General features: G+C 30.8%; 2 protein-coding genes across 2 annotated transcripts in view; both read right to left on the reverse strand.

Moving 5' to 3' along the window:
• The window catches only part of LOC129966886 (uncharacterized), a 167,249-nt gene extending 158,307 nt beyond the window's left edge, over positions 1–8,942 (reverse strand). Inside the window, exons 1-4 of the mRNA XM_056081493.1 lie at positions 8,801–8,942; positions 7,090–7,938; positions 5,988–6,153; positions 4,813–4,992 (exon numbers count right to left, since the gene is read on the reverse strand). Coding sequence (XP_055937468.1) covers positions 4,813–4,992; positions 5,988–6,153; positions 7,090–7,899 — 1,156 coding nt within the window. The 5' untranslated portion in view covers positions 7,900–7,938; positions 8,801–8,942. The remainder of the gene's footprint in view (positions 1–4,812; positions 4,993–5,987; positions 6,154–7,089; positions 7,939–8,800) is intronic.
• LOC129966892 (uncharacterized) lies at positions 1,384–4,670 on the reverse strand. The gene is made up of 2 exons (XM_056081501.1): positions 3,596–4,670; positions 1,384–2,254 (listed from the first exon to the last, which is right to left on the reverse strand). Exon 2 carries the CDS (start codon positions 2,223–2,225, stop codon positions 1,764–1,766), a length of 462 nt encoding a protein of 153 aa, XP_055937476.1. The 5' UTR covers positions 2,226–2,254; positions 3,596–4,670; the 3' UTR covers positions 1,384–1,763.
• Positions 8,943–18,973: the final 10,031 nt, after the last annotated feature.

The raw sequence follows: 18,973 nt of genomic DNA on the forward strand, positions 1-18,973 counted from the left end.
GTTACTCCATGATAAACTAATCCTTATTTAAAGAAATACAGAATATTAATTAAGATTACATCTAATTAATAGTTCATCTTTAAGCAGCTTAACTTTTAAACATTACACCCCGTTTTAGAAACAATTTCTACACCAATCCCTTCTAAATATTCACTGGGCTAAAAAGCTTTTTTAAAAATTATTAATAATTTCACAAAATAAGATCCAAGTTCACAAGTTTGCATATTGCACTTTTTATTGCATTATTACCATATGGTATAATGAAGATTATTATCACCACGAGTCTTGCTAATTGTAGAAAGATGCATACACGTTCCAAGACCTTATGATCCATAAAGCACTGACGTGCAATTCAACACAACCAAAAATTTTTTAATCCTTTGTTCATACAAATGAAATTTAAATTTTTTCTTCCAAGTTTAATGTACCAAAGCATGCATTTCAGCATCTGAATTGCACCAAGGATAAAATTATATATGCCAAATTCAATACATCAAGTGAAGTACTTCAAATTTACATCACTTTTTTAAGCCTAAGTCAAAATAACACAATTTACAGCTGCAGATTTTAAAGAATTTGTCTAGTTGCAGCAAATGCATCTCAAAAAGAAAACCTTAAGCAGAAGAAATTAATAAAAATAACAAGAAATTTTAATATCAAAAATTTAACAGGCTATAATTTTTATCTACTAAATAAGCAGTTGTCCTCATTGAAATAAGTATGCATATGCCTGTAGTTTAATCTTCAGATAACACATTACAGGAAAACTCCCTTCTTGCAAATTTTGAACAAGCAAGAGTATCTTCCTTTTTTTATAAAGAAATTAGATGGAAAAATTATATATCTTAATTATTTGCAGTCTTACTATTACACCTCAGTGTACACTCATATTTTACTAGATACCTGAAGATAGGTTTGTAAAACAATTATATAGTATACTGTACTTGCCAGTTCTATAAATAAAATGATAAAGCAGAGAAGACCCAATGGGATAAGATTCAAATCTAGAAATCAATTTCTAGAGTAGCTTCTATAATACAACTCTTTAAGAAAAGTTATGAGTACTATGCAAATGAAATGGATTTTTGGAAAAAAAATCCCAGGCTAAAAGCCACAGGAATGTCTATTAGGCAATAAAAATCCCACTTTGTATTAACAGAATTTCTCATGAATGGATATTAAAAAAACAGTCATTAAGCAGATTTTGATTTTAATTTTTATCATAACAGCCGTGTTTTATATAATATCAAAGTTAAATTTGGAAGTGTGTGTTGAGAAAATGTCAGCCCTTACCTTCAAATCCAATCCAAATTTTCCCTGGTTTCCTTCAGTTATAAGACAGTTTGGAATGCTGAAATGTGAGATTTTCCATGAAAGAATACATTCTTAATTTTTAAATTATTTTATTCACATATAATAACTATTTACATAAATCTGATGGAGCTACCTACCACTAAAAATTATAGCCACCAAAGATGTTCAATTTTTTTTAACAGTAGCATTTTAAAATGCTAATGTCTGAATAAAAAAACAAGCATTCCATTATAACATTTCTATACTATAATCATAACTAAACAAAAAATATTCAAGACTAGATAATTTTAAGTAACATTACAACAATATATCACTAAAAAGTTTTAATCTTTGCCGTGTTACTGGGACTATAAAAACATATGTCAGTAGCTCCATCTTACAAATTCAATAACAATGAGCCAAAAACATTTTCAGTTTCATATTTTGCCTTTAAATAATGAAGCAACAATTTAATTTAGCTCTGCCGGTTTCGAACCTACAGCCATTGGGCATCCATAAAAATCTATATGCTTCCGGACACCTCTTTCCCCTTTCAATAGTTTATTACAATATGGACAAGGAACTCGCGAGGACTTGCTAGGGCTTCCTTCAGATTGCACCTCAGTTTCAGAATTGAGAGGTTCTGGTGGATCATTAGCAGAATTTACAACAGGAGAATTGGACTGTACACTGGAAATCACAGGCTGAACTGAGAGACCAACATCATCATCTATCAGAGTGGGAGTCTGAGTCTGAAACTGCAAGCCAAGACAAACACGCTTAGACACATGTCTATTCATTGTGCTTTTGTCGTAGAATACCTTGAAACAAAATGGACAGATAGCCTGTTTGGGGCTTCCACGGAAACCCGAAGTAAAGCGGGAGCTCTTGAACCGAATTTGCCTTAGAGCCGCTGCTTGCAGTTTCTGCATGCGTTGATTCCACCAAAGAGTTTTTCGACCTAAAAACAGAACAAACATTTAAGAACCCATAGCACACACACACTCCTTTTATACAAAAACTTTTCCCATCATTCACTAATGACACCACACACTTAAGAACACCTAGGCATATTGCTTAATTTGGAAAATGAACAGATTTGGTCACCATTCAAACTGTTGCATTGTACAATTTAAATCATTCTTCATAATGCCTAGTTTATTCAAAACAAAAGATGCGATTACACAAAAATAAACTGAGTTCTAATACTAACCATAAACGAATGAGCTTCTATATTCATCATTTCCAACCTAATGAATAAAAAGTAAGCTTAGTGTCAAGAACTTCAGCTTAAAAAAATAACCCAAGTTTTGTGGTGCCATACATGAAGTATAGAAAAAGATATAAATATCAAAATATAAAAATGGTTAATAAAATTACATATGAATGACCATGATTGAAAAATAAATTATCAAACATTAATCTCTATTTAAATTCTAATATGAATAAATTTTTAAATTTACTCTTGGAAAATGTGGATGTTAATATTTATTAAAATGCAACTTTTATTAATGTGTAAAAATGCTACTATATTTTCCCAAATGAAAATTTAAGTTTAGCAAACAAAAAATATTTTTTATAAACATGCGGAAGACAAATTTATAATCTTTGAATTTAACCAAAATTATGATGAATTACAAGGTTTTAATAAATTAAAAATGAAAAAAAAAGAATATTAATTCTCACACCCATTGTTAATAAAATTATACCACTTTAGTTAAATAAAACAAATATTGAAATTATATAACATTAATATTTAAAACTGCTTTAACTCAAAGCTATGAAAAGTGAAAAATATTGGAACTTCTCAAAAATTAAATTAAATTGACAGATTTTTAAGTAGTAAAATTTTAGTTAAAAGTTATTTATATATTAAATTAGCTGTACAGTCAAAATTTTGAAATTATACATTAAAATAGTTAAATTTTACTCTAAATTCTATAAAAGGAAAACAGAATTAACTTTCAAAACATTACTTCAAAGTGTTTTCAAAACTTGGCAGATAAAATTAATATCCCAAATGTTTTACATGTTAAAAAATGTTATTCCATCACTCACTTAAAATATTTAAGTAAAGTAGGAGTAAATGTATATTAGTAAACTTTACAAATTGATATTAATCATTATTTGATAGATATTCTATTGTAAAAAAGCTATAATTAATAATATAATTCCTTTGGGAATTAAAGTTAAAAAGTTCTGATATTTATTTAACATAAAAACATGCAGTTAATTAGAGAAGGTTAAGTTATACAAAATTATATAATTTAATAACTGAAAAAGATAAATGAAAGCTTCTCACCTGAAATGGAACTTCACAGGGCTTTACTTCACCTGCATGTAGACTAAAGAAAGCAATCAAATGAAGGGTCTTCACAGGATATCTTTAAACAAATCAGCAAATGGATGGATTCTTCTGCATGGATCTTGAACTTGAAATAGGATCCAAGAGGCTTCCCAAAAGGTGAGGTGTACAGTTGATAGATCCACAGTTACCTTGCGAGTCATTATACTTACCAAGACTCGCTTACCATAACATTTCACAATACATGTATAGGCACTTAAATTTAACTTACCAACTAAACATATAGAACAATACACAAGGAAATAGAAAGATTGTAACTTACCAATAAATTTCAATTTAAATGAATCCAAACTTTGATAATCTTGGTCAAGATGTCAAGGTACTTGAACTCCAAAAAAGAAGTTTGGCTTGAGTAGACTTGGTTGGCAAAACCAAGAAAGATGCAATCCAAGTAGGTATGTTGTCTTCAGCAGTTGTCGAATGGGAGTTCTTAGGTTTATTTTACAAGAAAGTGTGCCAGTAGAGGCAACTTATATACATATCACGTTACAACTGTCAGGTAAGTACAACTTAAACAACTGACAGTTTAAGACTAGACAATTTGTACAATTAGCACTGCAACAGTTTAAATGGTCCCAATAACATGACAAGACTTAAGATTAAGAACCAATGCATAGAAAAGCATTGGAATTAACCATTTGATGCATAAAAATAACTTAAATCTAACCTAAGATTAAACCTAAATAATAACTAGCTTACAAACTATACTTAACTTAATAACCTTAAAATAAACCTAAGCTTAAAACTAATAGTTACTAAGCTTACACTTAAATATAATCTAAAAATATCGAACAGCTAGCCAAGTTCTTCTAAATGCTAACTCAAATGTTTCGTCAGAAGAACTCAACTATGCACTGCTCAAACATATGGAGCCACCTTTCAAATTACAGTTAAGAAAAACTTAAATATTTAAAAAAAAACAACTAGAAAATGTAATTAAAAAGATGGCTTGTTTACTAGAAACTTGATGATAAGTAAAAAAAAAATCCTATGAAAAAATTAGCTATCCTGTTAAAATTTAATTCATAAGAATTTTTAAATAATTTATAGCGCAAATAACAGGATGTCGATTATCACAGGACTTTTTTTTTCACTTACCATCTGGATAATAAATACAGAATAAAATATGATCAGTCGTAGAGAAATCTTTTTACCTTGAGGTTGAGAATCGTGCGGTACAAGGGCACTATTATCTTGATAATTACTTGGTCCAGGTATGGATGCCACACCTGACTGGTCCATGTACATCATCATGGACCTTTCTGATCCATGCGATGTTCCAGCAACAGGGGAGATGGGTGGGTCATCAAATGAAAGAATTTGTGGTTTGATATCTGCAATAAAAATACATTTTTAGATTATAAATATCAACCAAGATTTAAAAACATAAATTTAAAAAATATTCAATGAACAAGGAAACAAGTTCCTATTTAATCATTCTTAATCCTCTTCCAAATAATAACCTTCCAACCAGAACATTCTTTGAGAATCAACTTACATAAAGAACAATATTACAGTCAGAGGAGGTAATAATGAACAAAATCTGATCTGCATCTTTAAAAACCTCTAAAACCCAGTACCTAAATATATATCATTAAAACGGAAGATCGAAAGGGATACAGTAATTAAAAGAAATCAAGGGCGATTAGAATATCTTCTGAATTATAATGTTGATTCTGAGAAAGAAATTTTAAATGTGTCTGTCCAACAGAAGTTCATACCCACCTTAAAAATTTAAAAAGCTTGATCTTTCAATTTAGTCCTCCTTAATAGTCTTCTTTCATGTCGACAGTGGGAATCGATGCTTTGCATGCACAATTTCCACGTTTCTGATTCTATACTAGGGTCAATGAGGTAAAAGCCTCGGACAGTAGTGCGAATAAAATTGAGCTTGCGCTCATCAAGGGGCAAATAATTTCGTACTCCTCGACAATTAGAATTTCTCATTTCTTTAGGCGAGTAGAGCATCCTTGCTAAATTAACAGCAAACTGCCGATTGTTTTGGCTGCGACGGAAGACCATGCCAAGCTCAGCTTCTGTTAAATACAAATCAGGCTCTCCTTTCATATTGACAGGCCTGGTGTCAACTTCAGTTAAATACACCTCAGGCTCTTCTTTGACACTGATAGGCAAGGTGTCATGACAGGGAGCCCCACGTCCAATGGCAGGTACATCTGTCGACCAAAAAACAAGTGTCAGTGCAATTCAATAAAGCAGATGCATATAGAAAATTTTAAACAAATGTTTATGCCTAATTAATCCATCTGCTCTATTAAAGCACTAACACTTGCTGCCATGAGACAGCAATAAAAATTAAGATTATATTTACCTTGTGGACTGTCTGGACCTTGTAAATTTGAACCTAGTGAATCTGAAGCAGGAACTACGGCTTGGCTGATACTATCTGTGCTACTCATTGACCGCCTCGATATTTCTAAGCCACTTACAGATGGAAGATTTACGTGCCCTGTACTATTTTGACTATTAGAAGGAACCTAAAATAAAAAAGATTGGTTATCATTTGAATTCTCACTTCCTTACAACTAAATTATTTAAACAGAATTACAAAACATTTCTTGTTTACAACTTCTGAAACAGAAAATAACTGTATAATGCATTATTACAATTATACTGCCTATACATTATAAACTATTAAATCTATAATTGATTTGAGATGCTTTCAGGGGATGAAAAGTTACACCTACTTGAGATAGGAATTTAATTTTTTTAAATAAAAAAAATTGCTCTAAATTATATACAACAAAATAGATAAAATCTCAGTGTTTTACAACGTAACTGGAAAATTCTTCAAACGCCCCAAATTCTACTTAGTATATAAAAGTTATGATATGCAATATTAATTGATAACATTTTTCAGTACTGCCATTTAAGAAAAAAATACCCAGTTCTTTAATTATTAAAATCTAATTCAGAACAATTCTTAAGTACATTATATGATGAGAAAATTCAGATTCCCCAGAAATCGACTCAAATAAGTTTCTATTAGAATTTGCTGAGTGTCCTGGGCAAGATTAAAAATAGAGAGTACTCGTAACACGCTATCAACTTGTTCAGCAAGGTTTTCATTCTAAATGATCTTCTATATGCACAAAATAAAGAGCGTGTAGTTTATCTTAAGACCAATACTTTCCCTCACCAGCACATACAATTTAATAGAATCGTAACTAAATGTCACCCTTAGTTCAAGAAACGACATAGCAAAAAATTTACAGCCTTTTACTATAAAATATATGAACAAACATTAAATTTACAAAAAATTTTGATAACAGTTGAAAGATGCAATATTTAGAGATTTATTATTATGAATGTGAAAAATGATTAAAACAATCAGATGCACATAACAAAATTACGATGAACATCTATCAATTTTTCAAATCTGATTTTCTTAGATGTACAGAAGTATCACTTACATTGTCCGTAGTAAGAGTTTGTTCTAACAACTTCGAAGGTTCCACTTCGAATTCGTTCTCATCACCTGATGCTTGGTCATCGACCTGAGGATCTTGCGAGATGGACAGATGGGATTTTGAGAAGCTATTTACATTGTTCGATGAGTGTGAGGGTACCTGAGATTGTGAATTGGATGAATTGGGAAGGCCGCCTGTACGCATATCACTTGGGGCCTCCATGGACGCATCCCCGGACAGTTCCTCAACGTCGGGAGAGTCCTGCTCTTTGATTTTAGTTGCCACCCCTTCATCATCACTGCGATTAGAATCACTAAGTGACCGCTTTCTTGGACGGCCACGTTTTCTTTTCCCAACTAAGGGTGGTGTGTCTGTCCTTTGAGCGGTGGGTGTCAGGGGTGTTGCCACTGATGGGGCAATGATTTCTTGTTGCACAATTCCCGCAGCATGTCTGTTTTCACCAGTCACTTCTGCGAGGCCTTTGACTTTGAGCGTCTCTGCCGTCTTGAGGAGTGCTGACAACTGGTCATGGGACACATTCACTTCTCCGCGGTACATGAAGTCGATGATGGCTTTGAGGTCGCTGTACCTCATGTCTTTCATTATCACAATTGGGTGCTTGCAGGGGTTCTCTAAAAATAAACTCTGGAAGAAGGGACTGCAAGCGGAGAGCACCATTTTGTGTGCCTTGAGGCTGAGCCCTTCGCATGCCAGCGTAACGTCCACGAGGGCTTCTGTGGATAAGAGGTTTTCGAATACCTGTAACATGTTCGTCGTGTGGTTGTTCCATTTTAAACAAAACTGTTGAGACATTGTAGCACAGATGAGTATGAGACAATGACTAGTGAGAACCTGAAATATAATCAATACTTATTATAACACAAATCAAACTCAATATAATCACATTGGACACAAATCGCACTCATTACAATTTCATTCGACACACAAATATATATAATTAATATACTAATATTCTGCTTAATTTCAAAAGGTTTGCATTTCCAAGGGTATAAAATTCTTTTTTTACCAAGGTATATCTTTTCAATGATACAATAGCTTCGACAAAATGCATTAACACAACTGGTTTTCCCGATTTAAAATTATTTAGGAGTTGAATAGTTGGCATTTTTGTAATCTGAAAACACTATAATTTAATTCGAACACCCCACCCCTGGCCAATCTACCACCGTAGCGTCACTAACTAAATGTCCATTATGCATTTGACAATTGAGTAATTTCAAATATATTAATTTATTAAGTAATAAATATCAATTGCATAGGTATTATTAAATTGCAATGCACTCGGTGAAAAATAAAGCGCTAAAGGCCTATCAAATAATATATGCATATACATATATAAGAGAATATCAATATAACTTCCTAATTTAATGACGTAATTGCTATTGACAATCGCTGACCTTCAAATATAACGAAATGAGAACAAAATGCTATCAACATTACGCAAACCGGAAACTAACTCACTGACAGATAATCATGTAACGTTCGTCGACCGTTTCAATCCGGAGATATTTACTCCAAACCTACCAAAATTAAATTTATTATCATGATTTTGTAATTATTTCAACTAGTAGAAGTATTAACCATCATATAATTCTTAAATCATTCTTTAACTTTTAAAATTAATCTTCAAGTTACTGTTGCTTAACTTTTAATATATTCAATTAAATACTAAATAACAAACAGAAATACTCACAAAAATATACGTCTTAGTATGTTAGACCGAGCGATTTATGCGTATTTACAACTCGGTGTGTTATGTTGAAATGTCGGAAAATTGAGGAATTCAATGTGAAGAGAAGTCAATACGGGGTTTCCCGTGTGTACTAAAGGACTCAAGCTTCGACCAATCATATACGCCGAGAAAGAAATTCTCATGAGCAATTTAAAAGAATTTTTCTGATAGGATGAACCGAGAGGAGAGATCTTGTTATGATGGTTGCAAAGGGGTACCATATTTGGCTGAATCTCAACTATTTGGCATGTTATGTCAAAATATTAAACTTTTTTTTTTGTTTATTTCCTAACACTATAAGTGAATTAAAGAATTTCAAATATTAGCTGGAATAATTTCCCATAGAGATAACATTGTTTTAGTGCCCATTATAATTTTTATTCATTATTTTTTAAAACTATAGCTATTAAGATTGATGTTATTTTTGTCGTTAGTAAAGTTTATTATCTGTATACAACAGTAATGTACTTAGTTTTTTAACAATGCAATTCAACCAGGAAAAAATTATTTCTTTTTTTCTTAATTTTTTTCATAACTTTCATGTAATCGAATGCATGCAAAACAAATTATCTTCTGAAAATACGTTGATATAAAAATATTTTAGGAAGCTTATATATAAAGATAAAACATTTCCTGATCATATTTATGCTTTATAAAAACATTTCTATCTATCAAAATTAGCTTACGAATGTTTCTAAGATAGAAAAAGAAGATGGGTTATCTTTGAGTAAATTATTAATCAAACAGATATTTTCTCCCCTTTTTTTTTTGAAGAGAAGAAAAAAGAAAGTGGAAAAGTGATAATTAGAAAGGTGAATTTAAAGGTGAAAAGTATTTTTTCAATTAGAGAATTCTGAGTAAAGCAAAAGTTAAATCAAAATTTCTTTTTTTAAGGAGAATTAAACGTGGCTCCAAAAAATAAAATCATTCATTCTGTAAGAAACTATTATATTTATTTTTAATGATTTAGTATTTTATTAAACTACTTCATTAATTTTTATTTAATAACTATCCAAAGTGCCTAATCAGTTCATTAAATTACATTAACAAAAAGTATAACAAAAGACAATAATAATTTATGGACTTGAAAAAGTCTAAATAGTAAAGGGAAATTATTATGAAAGCGAAGAGATAATAAAAATTATATATAACTGCATTTCCATAATCAAAATTTCTATGCAGCTTTAGCTGTTAATTCAAAATTTTGTCTGATGGTTAATAGTGATCATAAATTCTAGCTAATTTATAATTTTTAAGTAACTAATACACAATAATATCTCGCAATAATATCTAATAAAATTTTTATTCCATTTTTTTACTATTATTAATTCCTTTCTACAACCATAAAATTAATACAAAAATAAATATTAGAAAATTAAATTGAATAAAATATTGAGCTTATTTTTTTTATTTCAGCAAACGAGTACAAATTTGTTTTATATATATTTTCTATTAAAAAGACTACAGCATTTTAGCTTTTGAAGTTTAATATAAAGCATGTAACCTCATATAAATTTTTACTCTGCCTTTCAATCAATTTAATACAAAGTTAGAAATGTAATAATTATTTGTGGTAAATAAGACAACTATATGTAAAAGCAATTATTACATTTACATAGTAGTTTAATTGTCTTTCTGAGGGAAAGAAAGGCAATATTTCATCTTTTCTATTTTTGAACAACACGATCAAAAGCATTATCTTCAGCATCCAATAACAAGTGGCTTAAAAATTAATACTAATGAGACTGTATAAATCATTCCACTGAAAACTGAAATCACAGTGAACGCCACATCGAACTCTTCGAAAATAGCAAAGTGTCTGCCTCGAGCACAAACTTTTGATTTTACACATGTAATTAAGTCAAAGTGGCGAGTAATTTATAAAGCAGCAATTGCTGCTTGCCCATACTTAAATAACGGTAAATGCGAAGAATTTAATATAGTTTTCATGATGAATAAAGTTTCCAGGGCATGACTAAAGGGATGGTATGGGAACAAAATATCAATGCATTTATTTAATCTTTAATAAAATGTTTTGGAGGGGCGGTGGACTATATGCCATGCCTGGGATACCATTTACACTTGTTCTTAAAACACCACTGAAATGCATCACTCGTTCCTTACATTCATTTACAATTGAAATAATAATGCGACGTGTCTTTGAATTAAGAAGGCTAATCATAATCAGTTCGTTGGTCCTGAATTCTGTCCATAATAAAAATGTTGAAACACTTTAAAATTTAATCAAGCAGTTTAAAGTGTTTCATTTGGAATAGTATTCTGTAACAGATTATATTTTTAGCTGGCTCTTTCGAAGAACTGAATTTCAATTTTAATTTAATCTGTAATTTATTAATTATATTATGATATCAAATCTTTTATGAAAATTAATTCTAAAATGCATTTATCTGCTTTTATTTCAAACAAATCTCTTTCTATTTGTTAAGAAATTTTTCGCACATTTCTTTTAAAGAAGAAATAACCCCGAATTTGACGCTATGAAACATAAGCGCCTTAAGCCCAAAATCTGTACGATGTAAATTTATTCTTAGGACCTTTTTTGTACGCTTGAAAGTGTATTTTATTCTGAAGATAAGTCTACATTAAAGGCAAATTGCATGTTCACAAAGACATCTTTAAAAATAAAAATGATCATGATCCTGAATAGTTTAACTATTTTTTTTGTTAATTCATGTTTCTATCTTGATGCGGAGACCTAGAAATATATTTCTACTAACATGCTTTGCAAAAATTAAAAAAAAAAAAGAAAGAGAGAGAGAGAGAGAGTTTTGTCAAAAACATTACGTGATTTGCGTATATAGTAGTCTCAAAGCCAGTGGAGAATCGTAGTGTCAGTGAAAAGCTTTCTTTCTTTCTTTTTTTTTTCCAAAAAAGAAGTAAGAAAGATATTCATTTAATTCTTCAACAGCCTTAGGTTTTGAGCTACCGCAGTCCGTGCAGAGTTCCACGTTCTCTGTTTCCCGACAGACGCTCCTCTTCAATTCTACAACCTGTTCGTTTCCCCCACACAAAACCGGACTGAAAAATGGGGGCGATCAAGCAACACTCAGACACTATTTGTGCGCAACTGTTCTTTCAAGGAAAATAGTTTATCGAGAAAATCCGGCTTTTCTAGATGCAAAAACCCTACTGGGGCCTCTTGAACAGAATTTTCTAGTTCGGAACTTTTTAAAGACTGGGTAGCTAGCTACACTCAGAGATTGTACTACAGAAAAATAGTGGGAGAACGAAAAATTGTACACGATTTCTCAAATTTTGTGACATAATAAAAATAATTTAAAATATTATCTTGCCCGAAAAAGATTTCATAAAAATCATTTAAAAATTGATTATAATTAAATAAAAAATTTTTTCTCTGGTTTATTATAGTATTTCAAGCTTATGACAAAATTTTTCTGAAGAAAATGGAATTAAAATAAATTTCGTGTACCTGAAAAATAACGAGTGAATTTAAAACTCTTAGGGTATATTAATTTATAGAAATCATTTGCGGGATTTTACGTTACGCGTTTTAATGATTAATCAGCACCGCTATATGTTATAAACGAGTGTCAATTATAACCTTCAAAATTTATTTTTATATTTTGCTTCGCAGTTTGCTGTTGTTTTAAGGTGTATACACACCTGCGAGTCGAAATGGTTCACGAACCGCAATTCGCAGGTGTGGACGGAGTATTTTGATTCTTTTTCTGGGAATGTTTCAAGAAACACACACACGCACAAAAAAAAGCTTGTAAGGGTGTCAAACTCGCGGATGGTTTTCAGCGCTTGACGAATATTTTTTGCGGCTCAACAAATATAACAGCATGTAACAAAATTTTTAAACACATTACTAGGCATCGATTTTTAAATTCCTGATTGTATATAATTAATAATAAACAATAATGTTCCTTATCAACAAAATTTTTTAAATCTTAGAAGTGAATCTGAAACGAGATTGAGGAATTCAAATTCTTGGGGGCAAAAAATTTGCTTCAGTTTTTCCTATGCATATCAAAGCAGTACCTTTCCTTATGAAAATAGAGACAATCGAGATTCAATGTTATTCAGATTTGAAGGCAAATTTAATTGAAGAAGGGATGCCTAAATTTAAAAACTATTTTAAAGCTAAATTTGAAAATATTCAGAAAATTAACCTAAGGAATTACTTAATATTCGGAAATATTTATCAATATGACTAATCATTGTTACTTATGAAAAGTAATTAGTTTTCGACCGTTTCATGAATTACTAATATTCATAATGGATTAGTTTTTAAATTAATCACTGCGCATAAGATATCCCTTAAAATATGAATGATGGTAACAGAGAAAATATGCCAAGTATGACAAGATGAAAAATATTCGTCTCTTTTGTCTATTTTTTTTTTGTATGTTGTTTTTGTAATAAATTTACGCTTTTATAATTTGTTTATAATTCAATAATTTTTTCACACATAAACTTAGATCCCGTTTAGTAATATATGAGTTTGACATCCTTGGTATATATACACTTTGCATGCCGAATGGTTTGCGCAGCTTCCAAGGAAATTATTTTCATGACGATTTCTAAGCAAACCACAGGAACGAAATGAATAAAAAGGGAGCGATCAATCATCCCTTATCGGTCGCCAATGGAGTAAGAAGTCAGGAGAAAGAGGGGAGTCTTTGGAAGCGCTGGGTTTACAAATTTAACCATGCAAATTCGCTGAAAGCTCGCGGGGAAAGGCGAATGACAGACGATCACCTTCGTACTTGAATTGAGAATCTCTTTGAACTCGCTAAAAAAAAAAAAAAAAAAAATCCGAGATATGATTCGCTTCACGAATCTCTCCAGGTAGACCGAAATACCTTATTCATACTTGTGAATCGATGCTAGCAAGTGGTTCACGAACCATTCGAATCTCAAGTAGTTATCGGTCCAGTCAGTTTTTTAGCGAACGCAAAGAGATTCGCAGTAAGCTATTTCGTGTATTCTCGAATATATTCCTTTCGTGTATACTCCCAAGGAATCTGCAGACCAAAATCTATGTTATTTTGGGCCTGTTGATTTTGTTCTACACCCCACCCCACCCCCAATCATGGAATGGTCAGAAGAAAATGCACTTAAATTTATCGAAATTTACAAAACAAAATCTCTGCTCTGGGACTTGAAACATAAGGACCATTATAAAAAGAATTTAAAGAAAGAGGCCTGGGAGGAAATAAGCGATGAAATGAAGATATCCGCTGCCCAGTGTAGGAAGAAGATGGTAAGTTTGCTGGCTTCCTATCGACGTGAGAGAAACAAAGTAAAAAGTGCCAGGAGAACAGGAAAAGGTAAATTACAAAATGTAAATTATACTTATATTTATACGATTTTAGTTTATTTTGTAATTAATATTCATTTTTACTATTATAAGTTATGCAATTAATTTTCAATTGCTAATTGACTTTGTTAAATTATTAATTCAAAATACATATCTATTTTAAATTTTACTTTCAGTGTTTAATAAGACTGAAAAATTTAAATTCAATGGAAATTGTAATTTATATTAAAATGAAATATCTTTTTTCTAAATCTACTTTCGAAATAAAGCATTTTAATATTAAAATGTTTAATATTAAGTGTATTGGAATTAAATGCCTGCGCAGGGCCATAAGTAACAGGAAAATAATTTTCAAAGTAATACAAACCTCTAATCAGAAGCATCATAACATGTTAATATTTTATGCTTGATTCGTCAAACATTTATTTATTCTTAAAAGTTACTCTTTATTTTATGGTGGGAGCACATTATTTTTAATATGCTCCCAGATACTTGAAACTTGAAAGAAGTAAGAGGTAATATTTATATTAACAATGACTATTATCCCCTGTTATCCTAGATGTAGAGAGCAAAAACTTTCATCTAAAAACACAAGAGCGCGAACAAAAACAAATTGAAGTTTCAGTCAGTTAGCAATTACAGAACAGTTTAGCTGATTTGATTCAGTCTGTGTTCAGGTTTCTAAAGTTCAAATGAAGAGGTACAATAAAGCGGATAGTTCATGCAACAAAGAGTGATGATTAAGTAAGACTCATAAAGCTCACAACAGAATGGGATCAATGAAGTTAGCAGATATTGAAATGCTTCATAGCTTGAACAGAAACATGAAGGTTGCTTTTGTTTGCAATTATTTTCCCACAACATTTTTGAAGGATATATCTTGTTTCTCTAATTGAAAAAAAGTCCACAGCTTGTTCCTATTTTAAGTATATTTTTTGCATGAAAGAATTATGCATTCAATATCATTAATGCTATTACACTCACGACAAAAGGGATCATTTTGGAGGTTAAAATGATTCAAAAGTCCTAGTGTTATAACAGTTCCACCGTTTAGGAAAACGAAAAGCAAAAACACGAACAAGAAGGAAAAAGGAACAAAAAACATTTAAAAAGAGTACAATATTTATGCCAAACTTGAAGGATCACCTGTATTCCATTGCATCCGAATGCCCGTAGGTTAAGTCACAACTTTCGTTGCTTTTTTTCCCCTCCCTGCGGATCTGTTTAATTCAACTTGATTAAACATGATAGCAACATTTTGCAGTAACTTTTCAATAAATTTCAATAAGCATATTTGTTTGCTGTTCTAATTTCTACGTGATATTTTTAACCATAACTTCAATCTTTTGGTTTATAATTTCTTCGACATCACTGAATAATTTGATTTTGGAGATTGTTCAAAGACACGTCTGGCTTCTCCAATCATTAAGTATTAAGTGTCGACAGTTAAATTCTGGCATTTGTCGTTCTCTGATATAATGGGAACAAGATTTTGATGTCGCTGAGTGAGGACTCTAGCAATTAATGCTCTTTTCGGGACCTTGGCATTGGCTATCGTGAGTGATACCACATATGTGACAGATTTGTTAGTTGCAAATTCTATTTGGATGCAAGAAACTGGCGTTTCATACATTGTCTAGGTTTATCTATAAACTTTTGGATTTTTTGGTTTGTAAACCAACTCTTAGTAGATTCTGGTAACTCCAGACCGAGTATTGTAACGAGAACAGGAGAAGAATCTCGAGTAGTAGTTAGATTTAACAAATCTTCTCATTTCAATAATTTCTATATCGTTATTATGTGTTAGTCACTAGGACAATTCTTCAAGAGGAATTTGAGTCGGAATGTCAAGTATCAGGAATCTATCAGACATATTTTCCCAAATGACACCAGTCGAAACTGAAGTATCAAGGATTTTACCCAAGCTTAAAATTTGGGCAGTGCAGAAGGGATCCGATGTCTTGAAAATAATCTTTCTATGTCTTATGAATTTCATATTCAAAATATTACCATGCCGGTTGCTGTGTTGTTTAATATAGGCTTGGATAAGAAATGGGTTTGTACGACGGATCATGGATGAAATATCTCTGTTGAACACAGTTAACTGACCAATTCGAATAATGAGTTCATTAGTGGATTTTCCACTCTTAAAGAAATTTTCATTAGAAGTAGGGTGCGTGTTTATGTTAGTCGAAGCTTGCATTATTGAGATGACATTTTCCCAGCAAGAATCCGAAGCAATAAAGAACGAATGACTCAATTTAACAGCATACAGATTTTTCAGCTTTTAAATAGAGTAAATAAATAAATATATATACAAGAAATTAGAGTTGACAAGCGTACTCAATGCTCAGAAGATAAAAATAAAAAGCTGAGGAAAACAAAATTAATTGGCAAAACCAAACTTTGAGCGCTCACAGCACGAAACCAAAGCAGAACAACCGTTGAATTCAAATTCCTAGAATTATCTTCTCCCAGATATTGTATTTAACATCATTGGAACGCATGTGAGTATAAATCCAATCATAAAACAATGGGAAGTATTCTTATATAAAAATATTTGTTATAAAATTAGAGAAAGCGTGATATAGAGAAGAAAAGTGGTATCACTGAAAAGTTTATTCCTTGAACTTTAAAATATCGCCAAATGATTTTTGTTCAGTTATGTATTCCGATTATAGAAGCAAATCATTAAAATTTGGGTTAATTTTAAATAAAAGCAATTAACATTTTTAAAAGCCTTTTTTTGTGTGAATATCTACTATCCAATAAACAAGTGTCAATAAATATTTTCCTATTGTAATGAACAAATAAAAAGAATGCAAAACATGCATTTTGTTACACATATTGAAGGAAAGAATCTATGATGCTGTAAAAAAATAAGCAAAATATTTTTTTTTTTAAAAGCAGTTTCCCAAAGTAATATAAAAAATGTTCAATATATCATTTTAAAACGTTCACTGGCTTTTCATTTTTTTTTCTGCATTAAAAAAATCCAATAAGAAAACTGAATTATGATAATGGAAAAATTAAGATAGATCTGTAATTTGTAGCTGATGCAATGATAGTAATCAAATTGGTTTAAATTTCATTAGAATATTACGGAACATTCTAAAAGACCTGGACCCGTACCAAAGCTGGAGAAAATAAAATAGCCATTTTTGAAAGAAAAATTCTGCGAGCCATTCTTGGAGGGATAGACATCAACAATGTTTGGAGAAGAAGATATAACTTTGAGCTATATAAAATCTAGATATTATAAAGTTCATAAAAATAAATCGGATGAACTGGGCGGCTCATAAATTTAGAATGGGTGATGATTCCATTCTAATATACCATTACATTAATACTAATATCCATTTACATAGACCTCTAACAAATAGGAAAAGGGGTAGGCCCAAAATGAGATGGATGGAATCAGTGGAGACAGACTTCCTGGTTATCCAGGAAAGAAACTGGCGAACAAGTGTCAAAAATAGAATACGATGGAACAGAATTCAGAGGAAGGCACTGGCCCACACTGGGCTGTCCAGCCAAATATGATGATGATGATTATGAAACATTGTTATTGATTATATTTAAAATTAATTTTGAAAATATATTAAAATTAGAGAAAAAAATAATAAATTTGTGTAGCAAAAAAGATTTATTAAGATCTTAGTTTTTAAAATAGCTTTAAATTAATTTTTGAAAAGTAATATTTTTGATAGATACTAAGGGAGAATATCAAGATCCTGCTTAATTTTTAATGCACAGAAATTTTTAATTAATATCTAGACTTTGGAGTGCTGGCAGGATTTTTTTCTTCTCTTGTTCTGTAAAACATATATAATATCAAGACTGGACAAAAATTCGTGATTGGTGTAAAAGACTATCAAACATTCGTCTTTATATATTTGAATTATTTATTTTTATTTTTTCAGGAAGAGTCGATATTTATGAAAGTAGATGGCTTGGCTATGAAGCTTTTAAATTCCTGGAACACAGAAATCCGTCAAGAAAAAGACTTATCACGGTAGCTAAATATTCATGCATTCAAGCAGTAGTATAATTGTTTACCTTTAAAAAGTAAGGTATTTTCAGAGAACGACCGGTAGTTTTTCTAGTAATGGTAGCTTTAAAACGTTTCCTTTGTAACGCATTGCTTTAAAACTGGCCGTATTCGAAACTCTTTGTTTGCATTTCAAGTCGACAGACATGAAGTTATAACTTGTGTCCATTAATATCAAAAGCATAATAGTAAATAGAATCTGTAACTGAATATAGTGGCATTTTCTTATGCTTGCAAAACAACGCCCTCAAGTGCGTCAACATAAAGAAGCATTTCGAAGGTTTTGCTGAGTTCCTGATCTATAGTTCCGCCCCTCTTTTAATAATATAGTTAATTTAGTTTTATATTTTAACATACTTTTAACTAAATCATACATAATATAGGTAAATAATTTTTATTTTAGTGAATTTTGAAAATATTTTGTACATTCATTTATTATGACTCGTGATTACGCGGCATTCAAATTCATAATTATATTTAAGCAGATATTTGGCATTTATAATTATTCTGATAACCAAATGAAAGTTACGAAACTAATAGAAACCTAATTCATTATGGCTGACAAAATGTTAATATTGTCCTAACCATTTATAACCAAATGTTTAATAACCATGTATAACCAAATCTAACCAAATGTTAATATTGTAACCATTTATAAAAACTTTAAAAAATAGAAAATATTTCATATGTAGTATTTTATGGATTGGTGTATACAATTACAGGAAAAGAATGATATGATCGGAATTGAAACTGAAATCGATGAAGGAGTCATACC

Source organism: Argiope bruennichi, chromosome 4 (assembly GCF_947563725.1).
Source record: "Argiope bruennichi chromosome 4, qqArgBrue1.1, whole genome shotgun sequence".
Lineage (NCBI taxonomy): Eukaryota > Metazoa > Arthropoda > Arachnida > Araneae > Araneidae > Argiope > Argiope bruennichi.

Coding starts and splice junctions, on each gene's coding strand:
- LOC129966892 (XM_056081501.1), bottom strand. CDS start 2,225: ATGCAGAAACTGCAAGCAGCGGCTCTAAGGCAAATTCGGTTCAAGAGC.